The sequence below is a fragment of the Sus scrofa genome, chromosome 1 (genome assembly GCF_000003025.6).
Source record: "Sus scrofa isolate TJ Tabasco breed Duroc chromosome 1, Sscrofa11.1, whole genome shotgun sequence".
Taxonomy (NCBI): domain Eukaryota; kingdom Metazoa; phylum Chordata; class Mammalia; order Artiodactyla; family Suidae; genus Sus; species Sus scrofa.
The window spans coordinates 31,145,859-31,159,761 of record NC_010443.5 but is presented as its reverse complement, the minus strand read 5'-3'; the positions used below and the strand labels follow the sequence as shown (position 1 = coordinate 31,159,761).

The 13,903-nt window shown below is 39.8% G+C and overlaps 1 protein-coding gene across 1 annotated transcript; it reads left to right on the top strand.

Moving 5' to 3' along the window:
• On the top strand, positions 8,945–9,980 carry LOC100153216 (trace amine-associated receptor 8a-like). The gene has a single exon (XM_013988172.2). It carries the CDS (start codon positions 8,945–8,947, stop codon positions 9,971–9,973), a length of 1,029 nt encoding a protein of 342 aa, XP_013843626.2. The 3' UTR covers positions 9,974–9,980.

Genomic DNA, 13,903 nt, shown 5'->3' with positions numbered 1-13,903 from the left:
TGTTTATTTTTCTACTCTCCTAGAAGTGCTTCATAAAAGAAGGCTTTTGATTAAAAAAAGCATACCACTTGGCTATTCCCTGCAAATTGTCTAAGTGATGGTTACGGCACCACTCTTTTCTTTTAAGTCTCACTTATTTAGAAAAGGATCAGTCAACTCCTTAGCTAGATGCACACTAAATTGCTGCTGAGCCATGGGTATATTTGGAACAAGACACACTGAAGATGGAAGTAGGCCACTAATGCAAAGATGTAATTAATCCATTCGTGCCCTGGGTTGTAGACTTTATGAATACTATGTCTCTTACATATATGTACTATTATTAGAAATATTTATTTATTTATTTTCTTTTTAATTTTATAATGATTTTTATTTTTTCCATTATAGCTGGTTTACAGTGTTCTGTCAATTTTCTACCAGACAGCAATGTGACCCAGTCACACATACATGTATACATTCTTTTTTTCTCACATTGTCATGCTCCATCATAAGTGACTAGATATAGCGCTCAGTGCTATACAGCGGGATCTCATTGCTTATCCATTCTGAAGGCAATAGTTTGCATCTATTACCCCAAATTCCCAATCCATTCCCCTCCCCCCTCCCCTTCCCCCTTGGCAACCACAATCTATTCTCCAAGTCCATGATTTTCTTTTCTGTGGAAAGGTTCATTGGTGCCATATATTATATTACAGATATAAGTGATATCATGTGGCATTTGTCTTTTCCCTTTTTCTTCTTATTAATTTTTATTTATTTTTATCAATGAAACATTTAATTAAAAGCATTACTGAATTCATAATTGCTCTTGTCCAACATGTATTTTTTCTTTTTTTTGGCCATGCTCTGGACATGCAGAAGTTCCCAGAACAGGGATGGAACCCATGTCACAGCAGTGACCTGAACCACAGCAGCAATCAGGCCAGATCCTCAACTGCTGAACCACCAGGGAACTTCAACATGTATTTTTTTCATCAGTTGATACTAAAAGTACAACTACTACTTTAAAAAATATGTTGCATATTTTTTAAAAGTATGGAAAAGAAGTGTTCAGATATAGAAAGGTAAAAAGCAATTGCTGTCATTTGCCAGTTTTGGTTAGGATTAGAGCAAATTTATCATTTAGTGGCATTGCTGTGAATAATACATCACTGACAAATTATGAAGACAGAATTAGACCATTGTTAATACCCAGGTCCTCCTGGAGAGCTACCAATATCACTGGACATTGCTGTAACAGCGTTTCTTCATTTATTACTGATGTCATAATTGATGCTTACCTGAATTTCACATATTCCCCATATGTTTACAAACTTTAAGATGCTACTTTTATTTTTCTTCAGCTATAATGCTCTTGACATATTTTCACTCTTCATTTTTGACATATTACTATCTACTTAAACATCAGTCTTAAATAATGAATTTTTTTTTTTTTTTTGTCTTTTTAGGGCTGCACCCGTGTCACGTGGATATTCTAAGGCTAGGGGTCAAATTGGAGCTATACCTGCCAGCCCACACCACAGCCCCAGCGATTCAGGATCCAAGCTGCATCTGTGACCTACACCACAGCTCACAGCAACACTGGATCCTTAACCCACTGAGCAAGGCCAGGGATCGAACCTGAGTCCTCATGGATACTAGTTGGGTTTGTTATCGCTGAGTATTACATTTGAATTTGTGTTTTTTGCTTCTTTGGGGTTTTTGGTTTGTTCATTTGTTTTGCTTTTTAGGCCCACACCCTTGGCATATGGAAGTTCCCAGGCTAGGGTTTGAATCAGAGCTACAGCTGCTGGCCTACACCACAGCCACAGCAGTGCCAGATCCAAGCCTCGATTATGACCTACACCACAGCTCATGGCAATGCCGGATCCCTGACCCACTGAGCGAAGCCAGGGATTGAACCCAAGTCCTCATGAATGCTAGTCAGATTCATTTCCCATGCACCATGACAGGAACTCCCTGCATTTGCTAAAAACAGAAATCCACTTGTAATATTACCTTAAAAATCAAATTAATTGAAAGTGGGCCTTAAAGGGCAATTGTCCTTTGACACACATGAGATTTATTGATTACTATATTTTAAAAGTAAGTTTATTACAGTGTATTAGCGATAATGTGTAGATATTTTCAGCCTTTAGATGGATGTATTCTTATACTTATTACATATCAAGTAATTTGATGTTTACTAATGACACTGAATTGTTATGTACTTTTTACTGGCTGGTGACTATTTTTCCACATTATTACAATACCTATGACAGTGAAGCGCCCCCAAAATATTTTTAAGCAAATGATTAACTCTTTATTTTCAACCATCAAATAATTGTCTATTAAATATTCTTTTACATTAAAAATCTACCTCCTCCTTTAAAATTTGGTTTCCCAAAGTAGAAAGCTTTTAGTTATCAATGATTAGGAAAAATCCAGCTTTAGGCTATTGATAGGGTTTGTACAACCCAGTCATTTAAAAAAATTATATTTAGTGAGAAAAAGGCTAATACACATAAACTTTGATGATACCGAATCTCCTTACCTACAGTTGGGAATATATAAGGTGAAATCTCCGAGGTTTACTGTGAGAATTGCAAATGTCTAGTTGTTTTTGGAAACGTGCACTTTCTTTCATCTGTAAGACCTACATATAATAGCAGGGTCCAGAGAGACTAAAGCCAGGCTGCCCAGATTTGAATCCCATTTCCTAGTTTTAACCTTGGTTAAGTCACTTACCCATTGTGTATCTTTGTTGCTTACCTATAAAATGAAAATGATAATAGATCAGTCTCCCTGAGGTCTTGTGTAAAATTAGCATGATTTAAAATAAATCTGTAGATTTTGGATATCAAATAGCTAGTAAACACACCCCTATCACATCAGTATTTTGTGTTTCTTATTTTATAAATGATCTCAGTAGAAAGAATTTTATTATTAGGCTGTTTTATTTGAGACAGTTTCAGAATATGCCTTTATAAGATTGATTCTCTGAAGTCATACATTAAGCCTTTTAAGCAAAAGGGCACTTGGCTATTGTACACAGTGTTGGAAAAAACCAGATTATTTTATAATTAGTTCAGAAAAACCAACAGCATTTCTCAGAAATGAAAAGGCAGAGACTGCACTCCCAGGTATTACATAGCAGCTGACATTTATATTTTATTCTGTTCAAACACACACACACACACACACACACACACACACACACGTTATAAAGAAAAGTACTCAATTGTGTCTAATGTCAAAGGGCAATATTTCATCTGTTTCTAAGGACGATACAAAGCTAAGCAGTATAGACTATTCTAAAGATAACATATAAGGTTTCTGTTATGACTCATCTTTGTTAAATTTATGAGGTAGGCAAAATCCTCTTAGAGTCTCTCACCTGCCCTGTCTTTACTCCCTACCATCTGCTAGGAACTCCATCTCCTTTATATGAGCAGCTAAACAATAACTATTGGATGAACGGAAGCATTAACAATAAAACATCCCATTCTCAGAGGGTTTTCCCTGTTGAGTTGGTATGGATGAAGGCACTTGAGAAATTTTAGGGAGCATTCACAGAGAAGTAATTCATAAAAATGATAAAATGCCAATAACAAGTTTAAGAAGAGAAAATTATTCAGTTGGGATAACTTACTGGTGTCCCTCAATTAGTATCAATCAGTTGAAATTCAAGAACCTCTTATGGAGAAGAGTTCTGCTCCATTCTCATCCAAGGTCAATGCTGGCAAGTCTGTAGTGAAACGCCTATCCATTTTTTGTTTGCACCATATACTGGCCTGAGTCTGCTGGATAAATATTGGTACCTACTTCCCTAAGTATTAAATGGGAGATAGGATGCTGTCTTCCATGATGATTACATTTCAAAGGGATGGCTCTCAGGTACTTGAGAAAGACAGTCCTGGGATGTAAAACTGGCAAGAGGCTTTTTAAAAGATTTATATGTAAAAGATCTATATCAGCGGAAGCTCCTGCTGTGGCACAGCAGGTTGAGGATCCTGCATTTTTCTCTGCAGCTGGGGTTGCTGCTAAGGTGATGGTTGGATCCCCAGCCTGGTGCAGTGAGTTAAAAGGATCTGATATTGGAGTTCCCTTCATGGCTCAGCAGTTAATGAATCTGACTAGAATCCATGAGGATGCGAGTTCGATCCCTCGCCTCACTTAGTAGGTTAAGGATCTGGCATTGCGGTGAGATATGGTATAGTTCACAGATGCGGCTCGGATCCTGAGCTGTTGTGGCTATGGCTGTGGCTAGCAGCTACAACTCGATTTGACCCCTAGCCTGGGAACCTCCACATGGGTTTGGCCCTAAAAAGAAAAAAAAAAAAAATCTGGGATCTGGTGTTCTGGAAGTTGTGGCATAGGTCATAGTTCAATCCCTGGCCCAGGAACTTCCAAATGTTGTGAATTCAGCCAAAAAAAAAAAGATTCATATCTCAAAGGAACAGAGAAAGAACTTATAAGCTTTCTGAGGTAAATGATCTAAGAAAAGGGAGATTGGGGACCTAGAGTCAGGAAGAAGACTACTTAAAATTTAGTCAAGCTAAGGAGACCACTAAGGCCATCTTGATCTATTGTAATAATTATTAATATAAAGCAAAGATATCATTTTCATTGAGCCTCTGTGTTGACATCCCAAATCACCTCCAGTCTACTCTATTGTGAAGTACACATGTGTCTTAGCTCAGGCTGCTATTAAAAAAAAAAAAACCTTCCATTGATTTGTTGGCTTATAAACCACAGAAATTTATTTCCCACAATTCTGGAGGCTGGGAAGTCCAAGATCAAGATGCTGGCAGATTCAGGTCTGATGAGAATTTGTTCTTTCTGGGGCTTCTTTCATAAGAGCACCAATCTCATCCATGTGGGCTTCATCCTCATGACTCCTAGAGGCCTACCTCCAAATACCATCACATTGGAGATGAGGTTTCTACATATGAATTTCAAGGGGACACAAACCTTCAGTTTATAGCACTATGTTACCATGGATATGAAGTGAAAAGTATTGGGAGCAGAGACTCAAATCAAGGTGCTAAGAAATTATTTCCCAGAAGGAAACAACAGGTTCTAGTTATGGAAGTGTCTATACATTCCATCATGATTTAAAGGTTTCCCCTCTTCATCATATCAGGAGGTTACAGGTAGTTTCTCTGTACTTCCACAATCAACAAGCCTGTTTTCTCACTGAAATTTTCATGAGAACGAACTTCTTTGCTTGTGTACTGACTTATTTTTTGTCATGATTTGTAGCAGGAAATAGAGTTATGGACTAGATCCCAAAGCAAACCCAGACACCATTAGCCAATTAGTAGCACTCAGAGAATTTGCTTTCCTAGTATAGGGCAGTTCATAGCCCTTTGGCTTTAAGAAAACTCACCTATGTCTACTCCCTTGACCCTAATCTCCCAGAGCCTAGATTTCTGTTTTTTTTGCTTCCCTGCTTCTCAGTAAAGCTTTTCCAATCAGACCTCATTCTGTGGTCTCATAGTCTTCATTAGCTTTTCTTTAGCATCCCCAAATAAAAAAACAAATAAACCACATCAAGATAAAAATAAGTAGCAGCATTTTTGAATCTGTGTCTCTTGAAAGCCAATAGATGTCTCTTTTCCTCTTTACAGTTAACATTAAAATACCAATCATGGGAGTTCCTGTCGTTGTGGCTCAGTGGTAGGGAACATGACTAGTATCCATGAGGATGTAGGTTTGACCCCTGGCCTGGCCCAGTGGGTTAAGGATCCGGTATTGCCGAGAGCTGTAGTGTTTGTTGCAGATGCAGTTCTGGTGTGCCCCTTAAAAGAAAAAAAAAAACAAAACACAAACAAAAAAAACCCCAGTCATTGCCCATGGTTTCCTTGGCTTTCCTACACATTCCCATTCATTCTCAATCCACTGCGATCTGGATTCTATCTCCAACAGAAGAGATGGAATCATGCTCTTCGGCGATCTGGTTGTGAATGCTGAAAAAGGGTTCTCAGTTTTTATTTAACCTCACCCATCATCAACCTATGACACTATTGGTACACTCTCATTCGTAAACCTCTTTCATTCCTTGGGGGACTGTGGGACCACTTTTTCCTGTTTCCATCTATATTTCTGTCTACTATTTCCTTGCAGGTACAACTTTGGAGTTGGTGCATCTCCAGTTCCTTCTATTTTCACTGTATACCTTCTAAACCAGTCAACAAATACTTATTGAGTGTCTGATATATCCTAGGCATTATGGCACGTGTGTACCTGTCAATCACATTTACTCCTACGGCCTCAAAAATGTCATTAGACTAAGGAATCCCAAATGATTATATCTGGCACAATTTCTTTCCTGAATTAAAAATGTATCGGCTTGGAGTTCCTGTCGTGGCTCAATGGTTAACAAATCCGACTAGGAACCATGAGGTTTCGGGTTCGATCCCTGGCCTTGCTCAGTGGGTTAAGGATCCGGCATTGCCTTGAGCTGTGGTGTAGGTTGCAGACACGGCTCGGATCCCACGTTGCTGTGGCTCTGATGTAGGCCGGCGGCTACAGCTCTGATTTGACCCCTAGCCTGGGAACCTCCACATGCTGTGGGAGCAGCCCAAAAAATGGCAAAGACAAAAAAAAAAAAAAAGTATCGGCTTAACTACTCATTGAAGAACTACAGTTTTATGTCCCTCCAACCAATCTTAACTCATCATCTCCCTCCCACCACCCCCAGTGTACTCTCTTTCTTTAAAAACTGTATCTTCCTCGTTGGCAAGCTAGAAACCTGGGAATCATCTTTGACTTTTTTTCTGTTATGCAACCCTAAACTTCTACATCCTTTCAGTCTTTAAATTGTGAATGTCATATTTTCAGAAAAAAGTGAGGCAAGGTTACTGAATACAGGGTGGGGTGAAATCAAGTTAGGTTTGAGAAAGGAAAGAGGGGAAATGACAGCACTGTCATGAATTTGGTAGCTGGTTAACTGAATAATTGTCTTCAGGGCATATCTTTAATATCTGTTCTACTTTTATTTCAGGGTATATTCAATATCTTTATCTTAAATGATAGATTATACTTCTGTTTTCAAATGCTGAATATATTGTAATTTTTATCACTTCTTATTTAGTTTGTAGGATCACTTCCTATTTGCTTTAAAGCATCAAAGGTGGCTAGTTCCCTCAGACCTGAAATGCTTTAATGGGGCTTTTAGTGTTTAATCTGCCTCTCTAATTCTCTGAATTTCTGTTACTATTGCAAGGGCAAAACCGTGCATCAGGAAAGGCTGGTACTGTTGGAATGGATGGCCCTCAGCTCCCACACTCACCCATCAGGCAGTGTTACAGTTGCCTCCACTTGAGTTTCTTTGCTTCATCATTTTCTTGCTGTTGCGAAGAGATAACCTAACCTCTGAAGTGAACTAAGCAGGGCCTCCCATGGGCTTGGGACTAGTCCAGAGGCAAAGAATCCTGCTATTGGGCCTTGATGCCTGTAGTTGTAGTTGTGGAATTCTAAGTAATTCTATCTTTGAATTTGTGTTTTGTGTGTGAATTGTGAAGGGACATGGAGCGTGATCAGGAGGCTTGGAACCTGGAATCACATGACCTGGGACTGTCTTACATGAATTCACATTCTCCCTGTGATGGGGTCTCAGCTGGCCTACCCCCCACACATTGGCAATTTGGGTTCAGTCCAGCATCCCCTTCTCACCCTGACCTGCTACACTGCCATCCTTCCCCACTCTGTCCAAGCACTGGATGTGAGTCAGGGAGGGTTGAAGTCAGGTGCACACTCAGCAGTCTTGGCACAAGCCTGGCAGCCATCATCCCACAGCTGTAGGGCTACAGCATAAGCCATGGACTCAGCAGGTCCAAGTCTCTCACTCACCTCCAGTTCAAGTCTGAGTGGGTCCCAATGTGGAGGCTGTGATCCCAGGGGATTGCCTATCTGCCTTTGTGTGAGGGGGAGGCAGAGGAGATGGGCAGAGCCTGGCTTAGCTTCCTCAGCCCCATCTCAACATGGAATATTGTTTCAGTGATTGGAGGGAGGCAGAGGCTGGCAGTGCGTGGGCCACTGAGTCACAGGGCAAGGTCTCCAGTTCCCCTGCTAATATCTCCATGCCCAAGGGAGTAAGGCATCCCATAGCAAACTCAAACACCACTGCAGATGGAGAGAGACTACAGAGAAAGGACAAAGCTTGATACTCAAGGGCCATTTTTTCCATTTTTGAACTAAGATCTCCACAACTTTATTTTTCCCTGGACCCTGAAAATTAGGCAGCCAGTCTTGTAAGTGGGGAAGAGGTAATATTACCGTCAAATACTGAATGAGACTAGTTCAGGACAGGGGAACTTAAGCAATCTCTTGGTTGTGAAAATTCTAAGTGTTTCTACAAAGTAACAGAGCTCAGAGAAAAATATTGTGTAGAAGAACTTTTGAATTATCATTATCAGAAGTAAGTCCCTTTTAGGAGTCACACCTTACACTATAGGGAATGCTTGTGAAGAATTTATAATGGGCACCGTTTATTGGCTGGCTTCCTAAAGCATCTAGGTGTTAGCTTCTGAGATAAAGTGAAGGTAGAAGTCTTTGAAGAAGTGCCCTTTCAAGTGTGTAGTTATGATTTGTGATTATCCTTTAGAAAGAAGAAATCCAGAGGTGTAAGGGGCCAGGTATTTAAATTAAATTTCTTGAATTACTCAGATAAGGTGATTTCTGGGCTGATGCAAAGTCATAGGAGATTTGCTTAGAGTTAACGATCTATCAAATTCAGTCATGGCTATGGAAATAATTGTATAAACCCAGAAAGATACATTTCTGAGTTTTAAAAACTCTTTTCATCTCTCCTCATGATAAAAGGGGAAATGGATGTACTGGGAGGCAGTTTTTAAAAGTAGGACTCAAGTATGCCATTTTGCTTGACTTTTTGAAGTTTCAGAATGGAAACCCATTTTTCTGAAGGGCAGCAACACAGCAAGCATCAAAGTGCAGCACCATGACCAGCAGCAATCTTTCCCAAGCTGATGTTGTGCAGCTTTGCTTCGAGAATGTGACTAGATCTTGTCTTAAAACTCCCTACTCATCTAGATCGCGCGTGATCCTGTACCTAGTGCTTGGCTTTGGGTCTTTATTGGCCGTATTTGGAAACGTCTTGGTCATGACTTCAGTTCTTCACTTCAAGCAGCTGCATTCTCCAGCCAATTTCCTCATCGCCTCTCTGGCCTGCACTGACTTTCTGGTGGGAGTGACTGTGATGCCCTTCAGCATGGTCAGGTCCGTGGAGAGCTGCTGGTACTTTGGAGCCACTTTTTGTGCCCTTCACAGCTGCTGTGATGCAGCGTTTTGCTACTCTTCCCTCTTCCACCTGTGCTTCATCTCCATCGACAGGTACGTGGCTGTCACCGACCCTCTGGTCTATCCCACCAAGTTCACGGCGTCTGTGTCAGGGCTATGCATCAGCATCTCCTGGGTCCTGCTGCTTGTCTACAGCGGTGCTGTGTTCTACACAGGAGTCAGTGACGATGGGGTGGAGGAATTCGTAAGTGCTCTCAACTGTGTAGGTGGTTGTCAGATTGTTGTAAATCAAGACTGGGTTTTGATAGATTTTCTGTTATTCTTCATACCTACCCTCGTCATGATAACTCTTTACAGTAAGATCTTTCTTGTAGCTAAACAACAAGCTATAAAAATTGAACATACTGGCCGCAGAGCAGAATCTGAGAGTTACAAAGCCAGAGTGGCCAAGCGAGAGAGAAAAGCAGCCAAAACCCTGGGTATTACAGTCATGGCATTTATGATTTCATGGTTGCCGTATACAATTGATACATTAATTGATGCTTACATGGGCTTCATAACGCCTGCCTATATTTATGAGATTTGCTGTTGGTGTGCGTATTATAACTCAGCCATAAACCCCTTGATCTATGCTTCATTTTACCCATGGTTTAGGAAAGCCATAAAAGTTATTTTCAGTGGGGGTCTTTTTCAGAATAGTTCATCAACCATGAGTTTATTTTCAGAATAAATATGAGCACTAAGTTGAGAGATTCGAGGATATGTTCAACATTATAAATTTATAATGAAATGAGATATAAGAAATGAAGAAAGCCTTTCAAATTGGGGGAACATATTATTTTTTCAAATTATCCAGGAACAATGTCACGTAAAAGTCCTTTCATCATAAGATAGTGGAAAGACATATACATTGTAAAGACATTTACTGCACTAAATAAACAAATAATAAAGTGGTTTACCTTTGTCACCTGTCTCAATGCTCTGTACACATCCTGACCACATGCCCTTGTTTCCTCCAGTTTCATTGAATTCCGAATCTTGCTTTTGGCTGTGAAATCTGTAATCATTTTCTTATTTACACTCGACTCTCATTTGTCTTTGAATGGCTGTTCTTTCTCAGCCTTTTGTGACCTTACAGTATTTCACTAGGACTGTCATAACAAAGTGTCACAGAGTGGGTGGCTTAATCAACAGAAATTATTTTCTCCTAATTTTAGAGGTTAGAATTGCAAGGTCAAGGCATCAGCAGGGTTGGTTTCTTCTGAGGACCTTTCTCCTTGGATTCCAGATGGCTGTCTCCTCTCTGTGTCACTACATGGTCTTTGCTATATGGGAATCTATGTCCTAATCGCCTCTTCTAGGAAGAGCAGTCATATTGCATTAGGGCTCACCCTTCAAAGTTCACTTTAACTTAGGTAGCTTTTTTTTTTTTTTAAGATCTTGTGTCCAAATACAGCTGTACTACCAACTGCTAGGAGATAGAATTTTAAAATATGAATTTTTTTGGGGGGGGCATGATTCAGTCCCTAACAGACAGTCCAGGCTTGATGACATTACCTAAAAGTCTGTTTATTTGCTGTTCTCCTGGGACTATATCTCCCTGTACCTTCCTGGAGCTTCTGGATTAGCAGGTAAGCCTCTCCTGCTTAGTGGCTGGGCAGGATCTTTAAATGTTCACAGGTAATATTGTGGGACCAGTAAGTGTGCCTTGGGATCAAGAATTTGCTACAGACATTACACAGAGGTAGAAAATTGTGGAGAAATTTTACCATAAAAAGTCTGGCATAATGACCGTTAGCTGGCAGGAAACCTGCATAGGAAAGAATGATCAGTTATCACTAGCAGTGGTCATTTCTGCACCAGTTTTTCTCACTTGAAAAGAATGTGTAACTCACATCCCCATTTTTCCTCAGAAGTTTTCTGACTTAAATAAACCCTACTGTAGGGTGTGTTTACTTCCCCAGCATGTTTTACGGTAAAAAAAATGTGATGCTTTTACTGCAAAAATCCTCATATTAAAAAGTGTAGATTGGAGTTCCCGTTGTGGCTCATCAGGGTACGTACCTGACTAGTACCCATGAGGATGTGGGTCTGGTCCTTGGCCTCACTCAGTGGGTTAAGGATCCAGCATTGCCATGAGCTGTGGTGTAGGTCACAGACATGGCTGGATTGGTGTGCTGAGGCTGTGATGTAGGCCAGCAGCTATAGCTTGGATTAGACCCCAAGCCTGGGAACTTCCACATGCTGCAGATCAGGCCCTAAAAAAGGACGTTCTAGATCCCCAAAATACTGGTCTCTGGTTCCCAAGTCACAAGGAATCCAGACCTTGGTTACATGGGAGTCTACTGAGCTACACAAAAATAGGACCTATGGGCTGGCTGCCCTTGGCTACTGTCTCCCCAGGTCAAAATCCAAACCACGGAATGTCTACTCCTAAAACCCTCAAATTATCTTCATTGGTCCACTTCAGTAGGCTTTGAGCGAGTGAGTTCCCACCTTGAGTTTGGAAATGATGGGAGATGCTAGAGATGCTTGGCAACGACCTCAGACAGTAGGACCCCAGGGCACTAAGGCATCTGGTGGCCTTAGTGGTGGCTTAGGCAGAATAAGTGGTCAAGGGTGAGACGAATCTGAGGCTGCACACAATATGCCTCAACACAACATCCCATGGACAAGAAAGGAATTAAAGTGAAAAACAGAGAATATTATGAACTAAATAATGACAAAACAATACAATTAAAACAAATTTAAAATATTGTGAGAGGCAAGGGGGACATCTTTGGATGTTGACCATGATGAAACAGCTTATATCAAACCATTTCTCCCAACCAGAACAATTATAAGACCTCAGAGGAACACATAGAACAACTGCAGCATTGGAGAGCAGGCAAGACACTTTGGAATGGCTAGAACGAGATTACAGAGAGAAAGGAAAGACATTGAGGTGAGATGGGTCCTTTCCAGAGATCTTTGTATTTGCAACATCGGTTCCTGCTGTGAGACATAGAAGCTAGCAGAAAGTGGTGGCCTAAAGGCATCAATAGCCTCAGGTTGATGTTGGGGAAAAGTGCAATTTAGGGACCAAGGAAGCCAGTGTGTGAGGGGTCAAGAGCCAGAAGAAATGAGACTAGCAGGAAAGTGGGCCCAGCACACCGTGTTGTGTTTGTACTTGAGATTTTTTTCTGAGTTCTAGACTTCTCTGTGGCTAGAGTGTGAGAAGCAAAGAAGAAAGTAATTGCTAAGAAACTAACCAGAGCTTTGACAGTCTGGCAGACCTGGCAAGGCAAATATTAGAGGTCGTGGTTTTCCAAGGAGGAAAGATTGAGATATACAGCTCAGGATTACGGTTGAACCCCATAGAGGAAGGAAAATCAGAAATGGGACCAGGCTTCCCAAGTCTGAAATCTGAACTGGACCTATCACATTTCCTGATCTGCTTTTACTCTGCTTGGCAGAAGAAAACTAAATCCTGTTTGGAAGAAAACATCATCTATAATTTTATGTCCTATGACATAGAACTGAGTACTAACATCTAATAAAACATAAAACTTACCAGGATTTCATGTTATAGGATCTAAATAACTCAATAAAAATTTCCCCAAATAATGCACAGGTAATATAGATACTGGAAATACTGCATGTGGATTTAAAAAAAATTTTGTTTCTACTATTTTCAACAAAATAAAAGAGAAAGTTAAAAATCTCATCGGAAACTGGAATTATTTAAATAAAATGAAAATTCTGGGATTGAAATATATAACATTAAAATAATCAAGCACTTAATTACAGTCTAACAGCATATTAACAGTTGCTAAAGGCTGCAAAAGAAAGGATTCTTGAAAAAAGCAGGTAAGTAAAAAGTAGGTAAGTAGAACATATACAGAGTAAAGATCTAGGAATACATAGTTTGGAAAATACATAAAGAGCATGAGTCATATGGGATGTAAAGATCTAAAATTAGTACAATGTAAATTCCAAAAATATAGGGTAGAGTGAATAAATCAGCAACAATATTTAAAGATACTTCGGCTGACAATTTTCCAAAATTTATTTAAGATATCAAGTCGGTTTTAAGAAATTCTACCAAAACAAAGGAGAGTTCCTTTCAAGTGCACAAAGAAACACACACTCAGTGTACATGCGGAAAACAAAAGACAAGTAAAACATTTAAAAGCAGTCATAGAAAGAAAACACATGACCTGCAAAGGAGCAAAAATAAGATGCTGATCCGAATTTTCAACAGAAATGAGGGGAGCTTAAATACATTGGAAGAATACCGCTAATGTGTTCATATAAAATAACTGACAACCTTCTGGAGTCAGCAAATATACCACTCAAAATTAAAGGCAAAATAAACTAAAAATATTTTTGAGAGTCTTCACTGCCAGCACATGAGCATACAAAGGAAGGAAAGCGAGTACTCTGTGGAGAAGCAAACCACTTCCAGACTGAACACTGTAATGTAGGAGGTAAGGAAGGATATCACAAAGTATAAATACGAGAAAAAAATAAATGAATGCCAAAATAAAAATAAATGTATTTTGAAGCTTATAAATGCAAGATTTAAAAAAATGACAACAGTATCAAAAGAGAGATAAGGGAGCTTGGGCTTATCAGACACAGCTTAGAATAGATTTACAAGGAGATCCTGCTGAATAGC